Here is a 17,954-nt window from a genome sequence, read left to right as displayed (position 1 = left end):
TTATTTCAAATGTTCATGTTGTTATCTTAGATGTTCCTTTTCCTATGGCAACTCTATTGGTTCATCTCTGTCTTGTTTTTGTTTTCCTTGGTCTGAAATATATGCCTGTTAATGGCAGTTAGTGGCAAATGTTGAGGACATGATCGGTTTCAGTAAAGGATCGGGGAAGCTTTACATGATCATTGATCTCGAGTAGGCTAGAGTTGGAACGACACGAAAAGTCAAAAGTGACTACCCTTTTTGGAAAGAGTCTTTCCACATTTACTGCACACATATGGCTAACAACGTAATCTTCATCGACAAACAAGCCAGTTCTATACTTCTTTTGGAGCAAAACTAATGGGCATAGCATATTTGCCTGTTGGGGATATCTTATCAGGGGAAGAAGCGGATAGGTGGATTGAACTCAAGGATGAAGACAAGCAAAACTTGGATGATAAGGCTAAAATCCATGTCAAGATTCGTTATTTCGATGTTTCCAAGGACCGGAACTGGAACCGTGGTATCGTAAGTCAGAAGTTTCCAGGAGTTCCGTATATATATTATCCCCAGAGACAGGGATGTAAGGTGTGTTCCTATACCAGGATGCACATATACCTGATGGATATTCCGAAAATTCCTCTTGCTGGAAGCAAGCATTACGAGTCACATCGATGTTGGGAGGACATTTTCGATGCGATCATGAATGCCAAACACTTGGTTTACATTGCCGGTTGTTCTGTTTATACTGAGATCAAGTTGGTACGTGATTCGAAGATATCTAAGCCGGGGGGAGACACCAAGCTTGGTGACTTGCTTAAGAAGAAAGCAAGTGATACGTGAAGTGATTCGTGATATGGATTTATGAATAACATGCGAGTTTGAAGAGGAAAAGGAGATGGTTATCTGCACTAGGTGAACTCACCTCTATATTTATTTAGGGGTGTGGTTAGGTGTAAAAATGTGAAGAAAATGATGGATTAAAACCCAACAAATATTTGTATAATATTATTAATATTATTTTATTTATTTTTAGAATATTTAAATTTTTAAATTTATTTAATATATTTTCAAATAACTTGTTTATTGAGCCCAAAATAAAATAAATGAAGATAAAATATATATATGAAGATAGACAACGAATCTAACCCCATCTATTTGTCAAAATTACCCTTTTTTCGTTGCGTTATCTATACTATTAATAAAAATTATTAATAAAATCTTTGATTGAGTTGATGTCACCCTCAATCAGGTCATCAACTTAGCTAAAAAATTACTAGAATGCAGGTTGAAAAGATGGAGAAAAATCATTCATTCATAAACATTGATGAAGGTTTCTTCAAAAAGTTAAGAATTAATAATTTGTTTCAAAAATTAAATGTGTTTAATTTTATACATAAAGAAAATAAATTTTTAATTACTTTTATCACTTAAGAGTGGTATAAGATAGAAAATCTCATGCACGATTTTAAATGATTTCATTTTACAGTGGTATATTTCTAACAGCCTCACATCCTCCTTGGCAAAAAAGCCAAAGAAACTCCTCCTCACAAAGAAGTATTGTCCGAATTACAAATCATTTATCAAACTTAACTTTTTGGCCATCAACTTTTACATAAGAATTCGTTTTAATTCTCAAGAACTCCAATAATCGAGTTCTTTGGGTAGTCAGAACAGAGCAGTTAGAACCAATGAAGTTACCAACCTTATTATCATCAATGAGGCAAGTTACATTTTTCCATACCTCAGACATTTTGGCTTTATAGGCTGATTTTGGCATCCAACGCCATACTTAGAAACCATAGCTTCACGCCACAAAGAGGAGGGTACAATAGAGGAAAATGTGGAAGATGTTAAGTGTAAAATATCAGAAATTTTGGTAAATTATAGTTTTTTTTTTTTGATGTTTTCAGGAAAGATTCAGCTAAATAAAAATTCTTCATTCATAATAATCTCATGCCTACTTATTTTATTACTGGAGATTATTAGTGCATGATTCATGCCAAATAAATGCTAAAAAGATAATCTACCTAACCTGATCTCGTCATCCATTTGACATTCATGCCAAATAAATGCTAAAAAGATAATCTACCTAACCTGATCTCGTCATCCATTTGACATTTGAAAAAAAATCAAAATAATAAAGCCAATGAAAGAGATGTTTGCTTTTGCCCATAGAAATCCTTTCTCCTTCATCGCTAATAAAACAACTCTCTTTAGTCTTTACACTTTACACCCACAGCCTCATTTTGTTTCCTTTGTTTTTATCCATCAAAGGCTTTCCTTTGTTTTTATCCATCAAAGGCTTTATTAAGCTCAACAATGGGCAATTGCTGCTCAGTCCAAATTGATTTAGAGAATTTCATCATCCGAGGCTTGGATTCCATTGCTGGCCATGCTAATTACATATGCAAGCTTAAACAAACTCTTCCAACTTTATCTGCTGCTCTTCAAGATCTTAGGGCACAAAGGAATGATGTGCAAAGGCAGGTTGCTGTGGCTGAACAACGACTATTGAAGCGGCTTGAGCGTGTTCAGCTATGGCTTTCAAAAGCGGAAACTATGATAATAGAGGCTGAAAGAGTGATTGAAGATGGCCCTAAACAAATAAATAACTTGTACCTCGGCGGCTGTGCTTCCAAGAGTTGCTTGTCTAGCTACAAGTTTGGTAAAAAAGTGGCCAAAATGCTTCAAGAAATAAATGATCACATGAGTAAGGGAGCTTTTGAGAAGGTAGCGGAGAACCAACCCGCAACTTCAGTGGTAGTTAGACCTGAAGAGCAGCCGATTGCTCTAGAGTCCACGATCCAAAAGGTATGGAGCTGCATCGTGGTTTAAGATGTGGGGGTCATTGGCCTCTATGGCTTAGGGGGTGTTGGCAAGACAACACTCTTGACCCAAATTAACAAGAAGTTCAGCACCACACCGAATGGTTTCGATGTTGTTATCTTGGCTTTGGTGTCTAAAGATTACGATGTTGGAAAGATTCAAGATAGGATTAGTGGAAATCTTGGGTTTTCGGATGACTCATGGAAGAATAAAACTGTTGACCAGAAAGCTACAGATATCTATGGGGTCTTGCGCAACAAGAGATTTGTTGTATTATTAGATGATTTATGGAAGAGGGTGGATTTGAACCAAGTTGGGATACCAAAACCAAGCCAAGAAAATGGTTCCAAACTTATTTTCACTACTCGGTCTTTGGAAGTATGTGGTGAAATGGGAGCTCAAAAGAAAATCAAAGTGGAGTGCTTGGAATCGGAGAAAGCTTGGGCATTGTTCCAAGATAAGGTTGGAGATGAAACTCTTAACAGCCATTCAAATATTCCAAACCTAGCTAAACAAGTAGTTGAAAGGTGCGGTGGGTTGCCTCTTGCACTAATTACAATCAGTCGTGCCATGGCTTGCAAGACAACACCTGGAGAATGGAAATATGCAATAGAGATGTTGAAGCGATCTGCATTACCAAAAATGGAAGAAGAGGTATTTTCACTTTTAAAATTCAGTTATGAGAATTTGCCTATTACTATGAAATCTTGCCTACTATATTGTTGCATGTATCCGGAAGATTATTGTATTCCTAGAAAGAGATTAATAGAGTATTGGTTTTGTGAAGGGTTGTTGAATGAATTTGATAGAATTAGTGAAGCTCAAATGCAAGGTGACTACATTATTAGTTCTCTTCTTAGTGCTAGTTTATTAGAAAGAGATGGTGAAATAGGTGGAGAAGATTGTGTAAAGATGCATGATGTGATTCGTGACATGACTTTATGGATAGCATGCGAGCTTGAAGCAAGTGAGAATAAGTTTTTTGTAAAAGCAGGGGTTCAATTACTTGAAGAACCAGATGTTTAAGGCATGGGAAGATGCAAAAAGAATGTCAGTGATGAAGAATAAGATTGAATTTCTCAGAGGAACACCTAATTGTCCTAACCTTAAAACATTGTTTCTTAGAGAAAATAAGTTGGAGGTGATCAGCGATGGCTTCTTCCACTTTATACCTCATCTAACTGTTCTCAACTTGTCAGAAAACAGAACGATTAGAGCATTGCCTAAGGGAATTTCTCAATTGATTTCACTAGAATGTCTTGATCTATCTTATACTGGTATAACAGAGTTGCCAATAGAGTTGAAATCCTTGAAAAAATTGAAGATGTTGGAGTCGAGTTACATGTACTATCTCAGAAAAATCCCACCACATCTGATAACTAGTTTTTCCAAGTTGCAAATATTTAGAATGAATCATTGCCAGATAACTGAAGATTATCCAGAGGAAGACAATGTTCTAAATGGGAATAATGAACATCTCATAGAGGAATTGAAAAGCTTGCAACATTTGAACATAATAAGAATTTGGATAAAAGGCATGTCTGCACTAGAAAGATTTCTAAGCTTCCACTTATTTCAAAGCTACACTCAAGCACTGCAATTGAGTAATTTTAGAGAATCAAATGTGTTCAATGTTTTATGCTTAGAAAATATGGAGCATCTAGAGGAATTATGTTTCCAATATTGTGAAAGTATAGAACAGATGAAAATGGAAAAGCTTTCTACAAGTGTTAGTTATAATCCATGCTTTCACACATTGAGCCGCGTTTCAATTCTGAATTGTAACAAATTGACAGACGTGACCTGGTTGATTCTTGCTCCAAATCTAAGGTCTCTTTCCATATATGGATGTGCAAAAATGGAAGAAATATTAAGTGAGGAAAAACTTGGTGAAGTTACAGACGACGTTGGAATTCCAAACCCAAAACCATTTATGAAGCTTGAAACACTTGATTTAGGCAATCTACCAGAATTGAAGAGCATATACTGGGATACCCTACCCTTCCCATGTCTGAAAACTATTTGTCTATGGTGGGGCTGTCCGAAATTGGAGAAGCTTCCTCTCAACTCTCACACTACAGGGAATCAGGTCACCATTTTGGGAAGGAAAGATTGGTGGGCAACTATAGAATGGGAGTACGAAGCCACCGCCGGTGATGCATTTTTGCCCTCTTTTAGAACTGTTTTTAAATGAAATGTAAACATTTCTAATCACTGCAAAGTGCTTCACGCTGTTTTTATCTCTCTTTTTCTCTCTCTCAATTGGCTGCTTCTATTTCCATTTAGCTACCATTTTATTTATTTGTTCTATCATATCAACACCAGATTTTGTACGAATCTAAATCATTATTCCTAAATATGATTTCGGTAAACTTGTTTTTGTTCTATCAAATCTCATTCGGCTTAATTTTGGGTATAGGCCTGTTATCGATTTTACCTCTACAAAACCCGAATTAAATTCACCAATCAGATTGAAAATCGGTCAATATATCAATCTGTAGAAAGATTTAAATCAGTTTATCCACAAACCAATATGGATACAATTGAACTAAGTTTTTATATTTTAAATAAATTTTTAATAATTTATTTAATCAAATCGGATCAATCAATTAAATTGATACTAATGGCCTAATTGATCTAACCATTAATCTTATTACAAAAACATTGGTTTACAACATAAAAGTGAAGAGAGACTTGATACTAAACTTTCTAGCAACCTCAAGTAGAGAATAAAAGTACAGGATCAAAGAGCAAAAGCAAAATAAATACGTGTTAAAGTGGTAAGGCACTTTGTACTATTAAGGAGATTTAGGTTTGAATCTTGAATATCTCATTGTATTGAGAGACAATTATGAATTTCGAAAAGATTAGTCTTTATGAACCATAAAATGTAATTAAAGGTTTCTTGATTCACTTCAACCAAAATTAATTATTACAAAGTATAAATTGAACATAACTTAGATAATAATAGGTTAAGTTATACAGTTGGTCACCCCACTTTCATAAATTTTCATTTTTGGCATAAAAAATAAGTAAATAATTGCAATATGGGCATTGTCATTACATGCTTTTAAAATTTTAGTCATTTTCGTTATATATTTTTATCATTTTAGTCACTGGCAGTTAATTTTTCATTACATATACTCATTTTAGTCATTCAACTTTAGTAAATTTTTATTTTTGTCCTTTTTACAATTAGTTTTATTTCTTAAAAAAACATGAGTTTTTACAAAAAAAAAATTTGAGTTATTTAAGTTCTAAGATGATTTCTTATAAGACCCCCAACATTTTCTCTTTTATTAAAAAATAAATATTAATTCAAAAAATAAATAAAATTAAAAAAAGATAAAATGATTTTTTCATATAAAAGTCCAAGTTTTCCGTATAAATATCAATAATTTCTTTATAAAATATCATGTTTTTTGCTCCTACTCGAAAAAATTAAAATTAATTTTAAAAAAATAAAATAAATAAATAAATAAGATAAATTGTTTTTTTTATATAAAAACTTTAGATTTTCCTATAAACCCCACGTAATTCCAAATAAAACCTTAGATTTTTCTTTTCAGCACTCTATGGCTTCAATCTGCTCTGCTGGCTATTGGATCAGCCCGAGATTCCAACCAAGGCTTCTCCCAACCAAGGCTAACACTTTCACTGTTTGGATCTCCTAAAGACTCACTAGAAGCCCCGATTTTAAAATGACCTAAAGATGAGTCTTTCCAATGATGAACAAAGCTAGAATATTGTTTAAGGGGAAGGCCAAAGTCGAATAATAACTTTTTTAAAAGGTAAAAGTTGTTATAAGATTTTAAAATGACCTAAAGATGAGTCTTTTCAAGGACGAACAAAGCTAGAATATTGTTTAAGAGGGGAGAGCCAAAATCGAATAATAATTTTTTTAAAAGGCAAAAATTGTTATAAAATTTTGAAATGACCTAAAGATAAGTCTTTCCAAAGACAAAAAAAGCTAGAATATAGTTTAATAGGGAAGGGCCAAAATCGAATAATAATTTTTTTTAAAAGGCAAAAGTTGTTATATATATATTTATAATTTCATAAGTTCAATTTAGACCAATTGCAATTTTTAAAATAAAAATATTATACATTACTCACGATTTTATTGAAAAGCGATCTAAAACAAAAAAAAAAAAAGATGTCTTGAGTTTTCGAGTATTTAGATTCTAATCTTATCATAAACAATTATAACGTGTGAATCTTTATCTCATCATATATATTCTTTTAGCTTAATTTTCGTTCACTATAATTTATAATGATTTAATCCTGTATTATAATTATATATATACATATATGGTATTTGATTTGTGAAAATCTTGAAATGGTAATAGTGAATCTACAAAAGAATAGAGAGGCCCCAGCACCCACCCACCATCTATCAATGTGTGAACTATAAAACTTCAATTATTGCTGTTTTTGCTTTGCTTTTGCCTGTGCCAATAAGGAAATGGGAAAAAATAAAAATAAAAGGAACCAAGCCCCATAATTTAATAATTATGATGAAATGTAAATGGCTACCAAGTTAAATTTTTTTTATTTTAAAATTTTACATTAATAAATAAAAATATAGAAATTAAATTTTAAATTTATAAAAGTATAGGGACTTATGGTTTATTTTAACCAAATTATAATTATAATAAAGTAAATTTAAAATGATTAAGAACATACAATTGTAAAATGAACCTTTCATATTGAGTAATGATAGAGAAAAGTAAATAAGGGCGAATTTAAAATAATTTTAGTATAATATGCAATATAAACTGAATAAATGTGTGATGATAATGAATGAATAGTATAATTTTATTTCATCGTTAATTAAAATAATTTTTTTATCATTTTCGGGTTTTATTGTCATTTTACTATGACTCAAGAAAATTTTTCTTTGAAAAACATTACTTTTATTACTCTATTATTTTTTAGACACGTCAGATTTTACAGTGCAAGTATCCTCAAGTGAAAAAAAACTATTATTTAAAAAAAATTATTTAATGTCAATTTAATAATTAAATGAACATTAAAAGATATTTTCACTGATTCAAAAATATATCTGAAGTCATATTTTTATAGATAAATAAATAAAAATTTAGAAATGATGAAATTTATACCAATAATAAGATCTTTTTAATATTCAATTTTATCATAATAAAAGTAATTAAAATGACATGGAAATGTCACGCTCCACTTTGGGTAAAAGTATCACAAAATCTCTTATACTATACACTTAATTGCATTTTAACTCTTTTTACTAAAAAAATGAGTAAATTAATTTTTATATGTTAAATAAATTAGTAAAATAGCTCATCCATTAAATTTTCACCATATATATAAACACCAAAACCAACATTTAATAGTGGAATTTTTGTACTTAAAAAGATAAAATTTAAACCCTCTTACTTTTCTAATTTAAAAATCTCAGTCCAATTATTATTAATGTTAATATTATCTGTCAAAATTTTTTTAACTTAGCATATTTATTAGGCTATCTCTATATTATATATATTTGATAAAAAATAAATATGTTAAGTTGTCAAATTTTATTAAAAATTACTGATGATAATAATAATTGGACTAATATTTTTAAATTGAAAATATAGGATGATTAATTTACAATAATTAAGAGTAGATTTTAACATATTCTATTAGAAATAATAGTTATTAAGAATTTAAAAGAAAAAGCTTAAAAAGCCAGCTGTGATAAAAAAGTTGAGCCACAGTCACATTCACAGCAATCATAGGGAGATAGTAGCAGAGGAACTGACACAAGAAGCAAAGCTAGAGATGAAGTAAATAACCAAAAATTTCTCTTCGTAGTTGTTCAAATTCCAACTATCTTTCACCTGGAAGCTTCCAGAATTCTGCTACTGCATCTGCTCCAACTAAACAAAAGAGTCGAGACCAGTGCTAATTTGGTGGATCTTCTTCCACCCACTACCTGTCTTCTCCGTATCTTGCTCCACCTTTGGCTAAAAAGGCTAGCTACTTTGATTTCCTTCTCTTGGTATACACTCTGTGAATCTGCTTGTTTTATCTTTACTATCCATAATGAAAGCTCTAATGGTTGAAACCCCATGTTTTTAATTTTACATGATGTGCATCCTCTTGATAACTGTGGCACAGTCGCCTTCCACCTCCATCTGTTGAAACCCCGTCTTCTTTAACTTTATTTTATGTGCATCATCTTCATAACTGTGGCACAACCGCCTCCCACCTCAATCTGTTGAAACCCTTTCTTCTTTAACTTTATTTTTCTTTGACTTTTCCACATTACCTAACTTTATTTTTAACACAATTCACTTTGCATCCAGATCTCATTTGTTTCCTTTATTTTATCATTCATTTACCAGAATCATGGGTAATTGCTGCTCCGTACAATGTAGTTTCGAGAATTTCCTTCTTCGTGGCTGGGATTTCATTGTTGGTCATGCTAATTATGTCTGCAAGCTTAAACAAACTCTTCCTACTTTATCTGCTGCTCTTCAAGAACTGAGGGCGCAAAGAGATGACGTACTACGGAAGGTTGATGTGGCTGAACAACGACTATTGAAGCGACTTGAGCGAGTTCAGCTATGGCTTTCAAAAGCGGAAACTATGATAATAGAGGCTGAAAGATTGGTTGAAGATGGCCCTCAACAAATGAATAACTTGTATTTCGGCGGCTGTGCTTCCAAGAGTTGCCCGTCTAGCTACAAGTTTGGTAAAAAAGTGGCCAAAATGCTTCTAGAAATAAATGATCACATGAGTAAGGGAGCTTTTGAGAAAGTTGCGGAGGATCAGCCCGCAGCTTCAGTGGTAGTAAGACCTGTAGAGCAGACGGTTGCTCTAGAATCCACTATCCAAAAGGTATGGAGTTGCATCGTAGAAAAAGATGTGGGGATCATTGGCCTCTATGGCTTGGGAGGCGTTGGCAAGACGACACTCTTGACCAAACTCAACAACAAGTTCAGCACAACACCAAATTATTTTGAAGTTGTTATCTGGGCTTTGGTATCTAAAGATTACGATGTTGAAAAGATTCAAGATAGGATTGGCGAAAATGTTGGTTTTTCGGATGGATCCTGGAAGAATAAAAGTGCTGACCAGAAAGCCATAGATATCTACGGGATCTTGAGTAACAAGAGGTTTGTTGTATTATTGGATGATTTATGGCAGAGGGTGGATTTGAACCAAGTTGGGATACCAAAACCAAGCCAAGAAAATGGTTCCAAACTTATTTTTACTACTCGATCTTTGGAGATATGTGGCGAAATGGGAGCTCGAAGGAAAATCAAAATAGAGTGCCTAGAACCGGAGAAGGCTTGGGAATTGTTCCAAGACAAGGTTGGAGATGAAACTCTCAACAGCCATCCAGATATTCCGAACCTAGCTAAACAAGTAGCTGAAAGGTGCGGTGGGTTGCCTCTTGCACTAATTACAATCGGTCGTGCCATGGCTTGCAAGACAACACTTGAGGAATGGAATTATGCAATTGAGATGTTGAAGCGATGTGCATTGCCAAAAATGAAAAATGAGGTATATCCGCTTTTAAAATTCAGTTATGATAATTTGCCTAATTCTACAATGAAATGTTGCTTCCTGTATTGTTGTCTTTATCCTGAAGATTACTGTATTCCCAAAAAGAGATTAGTGGAGTATTGGTTTTGTGAAGGGCTATTGGATAAATTTGATAGAATTAATGAAGCTCAAATGCAAGGTGGCGACATTATCAGCTCTCTTCTGAATGCTTGTTTATTGGAAAGGGACGGAGAAGATTGTGTGAAGATGCATGATGTGATCCGTGACATGGCTTTATGGATTACACGCAAGTTCGAAGCAACAGAGAATAATTTTTTTGTAAAAGCAGGAGCTCAATTATTTGAAGAACCAGATGTCAAGGCATGGAAAAGAGTAAAAAGAATGTCAGTGATGAAAAATGAGATTCAACTGCTCAAAGAAACACCCAAATGCCCTAACCTTCGAACCTTGTTTCTTAGCAATAATAATTTGAAAGTGATCAGTGATGGTTTCTTCCAATTTATACCTCATCTAACTGTTTTGGATTTGTCAGAAAACTGTTATTTACGAGTGTTGCCTAAGGGAATTTCACAGTTGGTTTCACTTGAATGTATTGATCTATCTTGGACTGGTATATCAGAGTTGCCAATGGAGTTGAGATCGTTGACAAAACTAAAAATGTTGGACTTGAGTTATATGTCTGATCTCGAAAATATCCCACAATATCTGGTATCTAGTTTTTCCAAGTTGCAGATATTCAGATTGTGGTTTAAAAGGTTGTTGCTGCAAAATAAAGATTATCCTAATGAAGACAATGTTTTGAATGAGGGTCATGAAAAGCTTATAGAGGAGTTGAAAGGTTTGCAACGTTTGAATATACTAAGTACACCCATAAAAAGCATGTTCTGTCTAGAAAGATTCCTGAGCTTTGACTTGTTTGGACGTAGGACCCAAGCACTACAACTTATTGATTTTAGAGAACCAGAAATGTTTGATGTTTTATGCTTAGAAAATTTGGAGCATCTAGAGGCACTACAATTCCTTGATTGTGGAATTATGGAGATAAAAATGGAAAAGTTGTCTACATGGGTGTCTTCAAGTAATTGTACTTCATGCTTTCACGCATTGAGCACAGTTCAAATTTTTCACTGTAAGAAATTGAGAGACATGACCTGGCTGATTCTTGCTCCAAATCTAAGGAATCTCGATATAACAGGGTGTTATGAAATGGAAGAAATATTGAGTGAGGAAAAACTTGGTGAAGTTGCAGGTGTGATTGGAGTTTCATATCCTAAATCATTTCTGAAGCTTGAAACACTTGACTTACGTCATCTACCAAAATTGAAAAGCATATATTGGGATGCCCTACCCTTCCCATGTCTGAAACACATTCTTATAAAGTATTGCAAAGAACTGAAGAAGCTTCCTCTCAACTTAGACAGTGCAAAAGGGAATCTGCTCAGCATTAAGGGAAGCAAAGATTGGTGGGCAAGAGTAGAATGGGAAAATGAAGTCACTCGAGATGCTTTTCTCCCTTCTTTCAAGCTTTTGTACTAAAAATTGTAAAGTGGTTCATTTGTTGTGTGATATTTGAATTTTGAAATTAAAATTTCATGTAATGTAATTAGCTAAATCAAAGTTTATCTATACCAACACTATTAAGCAAAACCAAATTTTTGTTAATTATTAATTAACTTAATATTTATTTAGTATTATTTTTAGTATATAAATATAAATAATACAATTTATAATTTCACATATATAAATGCAAACCCAGAAACCATAAACAGCAAAAGAGATTGAAACTAAGAGCCTCAACAGTGGTATTAATTTTTTAAAATTTTATAATTGAGAATAATAGCTTATGTTTTTTTTATAAATATTATAAATAAAATTTCTTTTGAAGTTGTATGTAAAAAAAATTATATTTTTTTACAATAATTAAATTGACATGTTATTATATATATATTATATTTTAAACTAATACATTCTACTTATTATTATTTTAAAATAATAATAAAAATATTCATATTTATTATGTATTATTTATGTTATGTTTTTGTTATATTTTTTATTTGTATGTTATTTTTATTATTTTAATATAATTTTTATTATTTTTTATGTAGGTAAAAGATATATATTTTTAAACTGATACTTTAAAATTGAGAAAGAGTGTCGGGGGGGAATGCTAGGTATGTCGCCTATCAAATAGGGGTCACTGGTGCCGCCTATTAGATAGGTACCATACCCCTTTTCGTATTTTTATACCTAGACAAAAGTGGTGCTGTCTATCACTTTGGCACCACTATTAAAATATTATTTTATTTTTTTAATTAAATTATGTCAGAATGCCAAGGTAGTGTCGCCTATGCACCATCTTCCACCCCTATGAATGTACCATTTTGGTACATAATTTTTAGAACATGCCATTTCAGTATATATATATTTTTAATATTATTTCGGTAAAAAACTCGTATAGTTTAAATGAAAAAAAAATTATTTATTTAATATCAATTTAGTAATTAAATGAACATTAAAAATTATTTTTGTCGATTCAAAAGTTTTTCCGAACTCATACTTTTATTTAGATTATAGTTAAATAAGTAAAAATTTACAAATAATGGGATTTAAATCAATAATATTATTATTTCAAATATTCAATTTTATCATAATAAAAGTAATTAAAATGATGTCACACTCCACTTTGGGTAAAAGTATCACAAAACTTCTTGTACTATATCATGGATTGCATTTTAGTCCTTTTATTGAAAAATAAGTAAATGAGCTCATGTACTTTACATGAGTGAGAAAAATAGTCTATTCCATAAAATTTCATGTTTATAAAAGGTATAATAATAAATTTAGCCCTCAATTTTTACACATTTATTCAATTTTGAGCCCTACTCTTTTATTGGAGTAAATTAAATTTTTTTTAAAAAAACCTAATAAAGCTAAAGGGTCAAAAAAAAGTCTTATTAACAAATTAAAAAAATCAACTGACCCCTTTTAAAATTTAAAAATTATTTAAAAAATTATAAAAACTATATACAAAATTTATTAAAAAAAGTTATAAAATTTTTTATTAAAAATAACAATAGAGACCCATTAAAATCTAATTATTATAAGATTTTAGAAAAATTTGGCCTTATAATTTTTATTGGATGGATATTGTTATTTTTAAATATATATATAAGTTTTTATAATTTTATTTATAATTTTTAAATAATTTATAAATTTTAAAATCAATTTATTGATTTTTTTAACCTATTCAATTAGAAATAATAGTTATTAAGAATTATTTTTAAAAGAAAAAACCTAAAGTGATCCGATTAATAAAAGTTAAGCCACAGATGTAACAATCATAGACAGAAAAGATAATAGCAGAGGAACCGACAGAAGAGGCAAAGCTAGAGCTGAACCAGATAACCAAGAACTTCCAGATTTCCAAGCACAAGACTTAGATAATCACAGCAAGCCAGATCGATTCAAATTCCAACTATCTTTCACCAGGAAACTACTAGAATTCTGCTACTGCATCTGCTCCAACTATACAAACGAGCTGAGACCTGTGCTAATTTGGTGGATCCTCTTCCACCCACTACCTGTCTTCTTCGTATATTTGGCTAAAAAAGTTAGCTGCTTTGACTTCCTTCTCTGGGTATACACTTTGTGAATCTGCTTGCTTTATCTTTACTATCCATAATGAAAGCTCTAATGGTTGAAACCCCATCTTCTTTAACTTTATTTCATGTGCATCCTCTTCATAACTGTGCCACAACCGCCTTCCACCTCAATCTGTTCAAACCCAATCTTCTTTAACTTTATTTTTCTTTCACTTTTCCACTTTACCTAACTTTATTTTTAACACAATTCACTTTGCACCACATCTCATTTGTTTCCTTTATTTTATCTTTCATTTGCCAGAATCATGGGCAATTGCTGCTTCGTACAATGTAGTTTCGAGAATTTCCTTCTTCGTGGCTGGGATTTCATTGTTGGTCATGCTAATTATGTCTGCAAGCTTAAACAAACTCTTCCAACTTTATCTTCTGCTCTTCAAGAACTGAGGGCACAAAGAAATGACGTGCGAAGGCAGGTTGATCTTGCAGAACAACGACTATTGAAGCCATTTGAGCAAGTTCAGCTATGGCTTTCAAAAGCAGAAACTATGATAACAGAGGCGGAGGAATTGGTTTCAAATGGTCCTCAACAAATGAATAACTTGTGTCTCGGTGGCTGCATTTCCAAGAATTGCTTGTCTAGCTACAAATTTGGTAAAAAAGTAGCGGAAATGCTTCAAGAAATAAGTTATCATAAGAGTAAAGGAGCTTTTGAGAAAGTAGTGGAGAATCAGCCCGCAGCTTCAGTGGTAGTAAGACCTGTAGAGCAGCCGGTTGCTCTAGAATCCACTATCCAAAAGGTATGGAGTTGCATCGTTGAAACAGATGTGGGGATCATTGGCCTCTATGGCTTGGGGGGCGTTGGCAAGACAACACTCTTGACCAAGCTCAACAACAAGTTCAGCACCACACCGAATGGTTTCGATGTTGTTATCTGGGCACTGGTGTCTAAAGATTACGATGTTGGAAAGATTCAAGATAGGATTGGTAGAAATCTTGGGTTTTCATATGACTCCTGGAAGAATAAAAGTGTTGACCAGAAAGTTACTGATATCTATGGTGTCTTGCGCAACAAGAGATTTGTTGTATTATTGGATGATTTATGGCAGAGGGTGGATTTGAATCAAGTTGGGATACCAAAACCAAGCCAAGAAAATGGTTCCAAACTTATTTTTACTACTCGATCTTTGGAGATATGTGGCGAAATGGGAGCTCGAAGGAAAATCAAAGTGGAGTGCCTAAAACCGGAGAAGGCTTGGGAATTGTTCCAAGACAAGGTTGGAGATGAAACTCTCAACAGCCGTCCAGATATTCCAAACCTGGCTAAACAAGTAGCTGAAAGGTGCGATGGGCTGCCTCTTGCACTAATTACAATCGGTCATGCCATGGCTTGCAAGACAACACTTGGGGAATGGAAATATGCAATTGAGATGTTGAAGCGATGTGCATTGCCAAAAATGGAAAATGAGGTATTTCCGCTTTTAAAATTCAGTTATGATAATTTGCCTAATGCTACAATAAAATGTTGTCTCTTATATTGTTGTCTGTATCCCGAAGATTATTGTATTCCCAAAAAGAGATTAGTGGAGTATTGGCTTTGTGAAGGGCTATTGAATGGATTTGATAGAATTAGTGAAGCTCAAATGCAAGGAGACCACATAATCTACTCTCTTATTAGTGCTTGTTTATTGGAAAATGTTGGTGAAATAGATGGAGAAGATTGTGTGAAGATGCATGATGTGATCCGTGACATGGCTTTATGGATTACACGTGAGTTTGAAGCAACAGAGAACAATTTTTTTGGAAAAATAGGGGCTCAAGTATTTGAAGAACCAAATGTTACGGCATGGGAAAATGTAAAAAGAATGTCAGTGATGGAAAATAAGATTGAAGTTCTCAAAGAAACACCCAAATGCCCTAACCTTCGAACCTTGTTTCTTAGCCAAAATGAGTTGCAAGTGATCAGCGATGGTTTCTTCCAATTTATACCTCTTCTAACTGTTTTGGATTTGTCAGGAAACCTTCGATTACGAGCTCTACCTGTGGGAATTTCACAATTGGTTTGTCTAGAATGTTTTGATCTGTCTTATACTGGTATAGAAGAGTTGCCAACAGAATTGAAATCGTTGACAAAACTAAAAATGTTGGACTTGAGTTATATGCACAATCTCAAAAAAATCCCACAACATTTGATATCTAATTTTTCCAAGTTGCAAATATTCAGAATGTGGTCGGTGCAAAATAGAGATTATCCTAATGAAGACAATGTTTTGTATGGGGGTAATGAAAAGCTTATGGAGGAGTTGAAAGGTTTGCAACATTTGAATATACTATCGATACCGATTAAAAGCATGTTTTGTCTAGAAAGATTCTTGAACATTAACTTGTTTCTATGTTGGACCCAAGCACTTCAACTTTGTGATTTTAGAGAATCAAAAATATTTAATATTTTATGCTTAAAAAATTTGGAGTGTCTACAGACACTATGTTTCAGCAATTGTGAAGATATGGAGGAGATGAAAATGGAAAAGCTGCTAATTAATGCTTCATGCTATCACACATTGAGCACGGTTGAAATTTATGAGTGTGTCAAATTGAAAGATATGAGTTGGCTGATTCTTGCTCCAAATTTAAGAAATCTTAAGATATATTTGTGTGATAAAATGGAAGAAATATTGAATGAGGGAAAGCTTGGTGAAGTTGCAGGTGTGATTGGAATTCCATACGCTAAATCATTTCTGAAGCTTGAAACACTATACTTATTTTGGCTACCGAAGTTGAAGAACATATACTGGGATGCCCTACCCTTTCCATGTCTAAAACTTATTCGTATAAATGCCTGCCGAGAACTGAAGAAACTTCCTCTCAACTCAGATAGTGCGAAAGGGAATCAACTCAGCATTGAGGGAAGCAAAGATTGGTGGGCAACAGTAGAATGGGAAAATGAAGCCACTCGAGATGCTTTTCTCCCTTCTTTCAAGTCTGTTCCTACATGAAATGTAAAAAATCCTAAAAATTATGAAGTTTTCCATTGTTGTGTGATGTTTGAATTTTGAGAAATATTTGTAATAATTTATTTTAATTAGCTGCTTCTCTTTCTAATCTTAGACTTTTAAGAAGAAACATTAAAATCTTCCACCATTTTAGACGATTGCAAGAGGCCCCATCACCCATGGTCAATGAATAAACAATACCCTTTGCTCAAAGCTCTAAAATAAGTATGATGCGGTGTGGGAATCTGCAATCTCGACATGTATATGGGTGCTGCTTGCAGTCATTGCCTGAATTGTAAATAAGAAATAAATATTCGTAAGTTATTTGAATTCGATTAATAAAAACTCGAATTCAATTTGTTCTATCATGTAGTGTGATATAATGACTTTAATGATGTACAATTTGATTCGATTTAAAAAATCATTAAAATTATTATTGATGTAACATTATTTTACGTTTACATATTATATATAAACAACATTATTTAATTTAATTTATTTATTTTCTAAATGTGTAAAATTGAATACAAATTAAAATTTTATATATATAATTGAACCAAAATCAAAGTTTATGTATTACATTGAACATGTGTAAATTTAAAATTTATTACTTTTTAATTAAGCAAAACCAAATTTTGGTTAATTATTAACTAATATAATATTTATTTAGTATTAATTTTAATATATAAATATAAATAATATAATTTATAGTTTAATCAATTTAACAAATTAAAATGAATTAATATGATATGATTTTTATACATTGAACACAACTTCAAAAAGGAAAAAAATTACGGAACAGCTTTAAAACTCGTGAATGATCAATTATTGGGTCCAGTAAATACATTAAGAAATCAAAAAAAAAACTTTATACCTTACTAATGCTATGGTTAATTCCAAGAAAATCAAGCACATTTTAATTTCAACTAAAACCCATAAATTATTTATGTTAAATCATAAATATAATAAAATAAAATAAATTAACAAAATTTTCCCCAGCGGGGAAGCTTTGTACCGTTCTACG

The 17,954-nt window shown here is 32.3% G+C and overlaps 4 protein-coding genes across 5 annotated transcripts; all 4 read left to right on the top strand.

Moving 5' to 3' along the window:
• The first annotated feature begins 2,301 nt into the window (after positions 1–2,301).
• On the top strand, positions 2,302–3,834 carry LOC107937361 (disease resistance protein UNI-like). The gene is made up of 2 exons (XM_041115481.1): positions 2,302–2,793; positions 2,893–3,834. The coding sequence occupies exons 1-2, from the start codon at positions 2,302–2,304 to the stop codon at positions 3,832–3,834; spliced, it is 1,434 nt and encodes a 477-aa protein (XP_040971415.1).
• A 22-nt stretch (positions 3,835–3,856) lies between these two features.
• On the top strand, positions 3,857–5,002 carry LOC121230570 (disease resistance protein SUMM2). Its single transcript, XM_041115480.1, has one exon. It carries the CDS (start codon positions 3,857–3,859, stop codon positions 5,000–5,002), a length of 1,146 nt encoding a protein of 381 aa, XP_040971414.1.
• Positions 5,003–8,521: 3,519 nt separating this feature from the next.
• LOC107937354 (disease resistance protein SUMM2) lies at positions 8,522–12,000 on the top strand. The gene is made up of 2 exons (XM_016870222.2): positions 8,522–8,824; positions 9,171–12,000. Exon 2 carries the CDS (start codon positions 9,175–9,177, stop codon positions 11,872–11,874), a length of 2,700 nt encoding a protein of 899 aa, XP_016725711.2. The 5' UTR covers positions 8,522–8,824; positions 9,171–9,174; the 3' UTR covers positions 11,875–12,000.
• Positions 12,001–13,634: 1,634 nt separating this feature from the next.
• LOC107937355 (disease resistance protein SUMM2) lies at positions 13,635–17,022 on the top strand. 2 transcript variants are annotated; one of them, XM_041116274.1, is made up of 2 exons: positions 13,635–13,975; positions 14,242–17,022. In XM_041116274.1, exon 2 carries the CDS (start codon positions 14,246–14,248, stop codon positions 16,931–16,933), a length of 2,688 nt encoding a protein of 895 aa, XP_040972208.1. In that variant the 5' UTR covers positions 13,635–13,975; positions 14,242–14,245; the 3' UTR covers positions 16,934–17,022. The 2 variants fall into 2 exon arrangements, with proteins under 2 accessions (XP_040972208.1, XP_040972209.1); XM_041116275.1 differs by having other exon boundaries at positions 13,669–13,948.
• Positions 17,023–17,954: the final 932 nt, after the last annotated feature.

The sequence above is a fragment of the Gossypium hirsutum genome, chromosome A06, assembly GCF_007990345.1.
Source record: "Gossypium hirsutum isolate 1008001.06 chromosome A06, Gossypium_hirsutum_v2.1, whole genome shotgun sequence".
NCBI classification, from domain to species: domain Eukaryota; kingdom Viridiplantae; phylum Streptophyta; class Magnoliopsida; order Malvales; family Malvaceae; genus Gossypium; species Gossypium hirsutum.
Note: the sequence above shows the minus strand (reverse complement) of the source record. Positions and strands in the feature narration are given on the sequence as shown.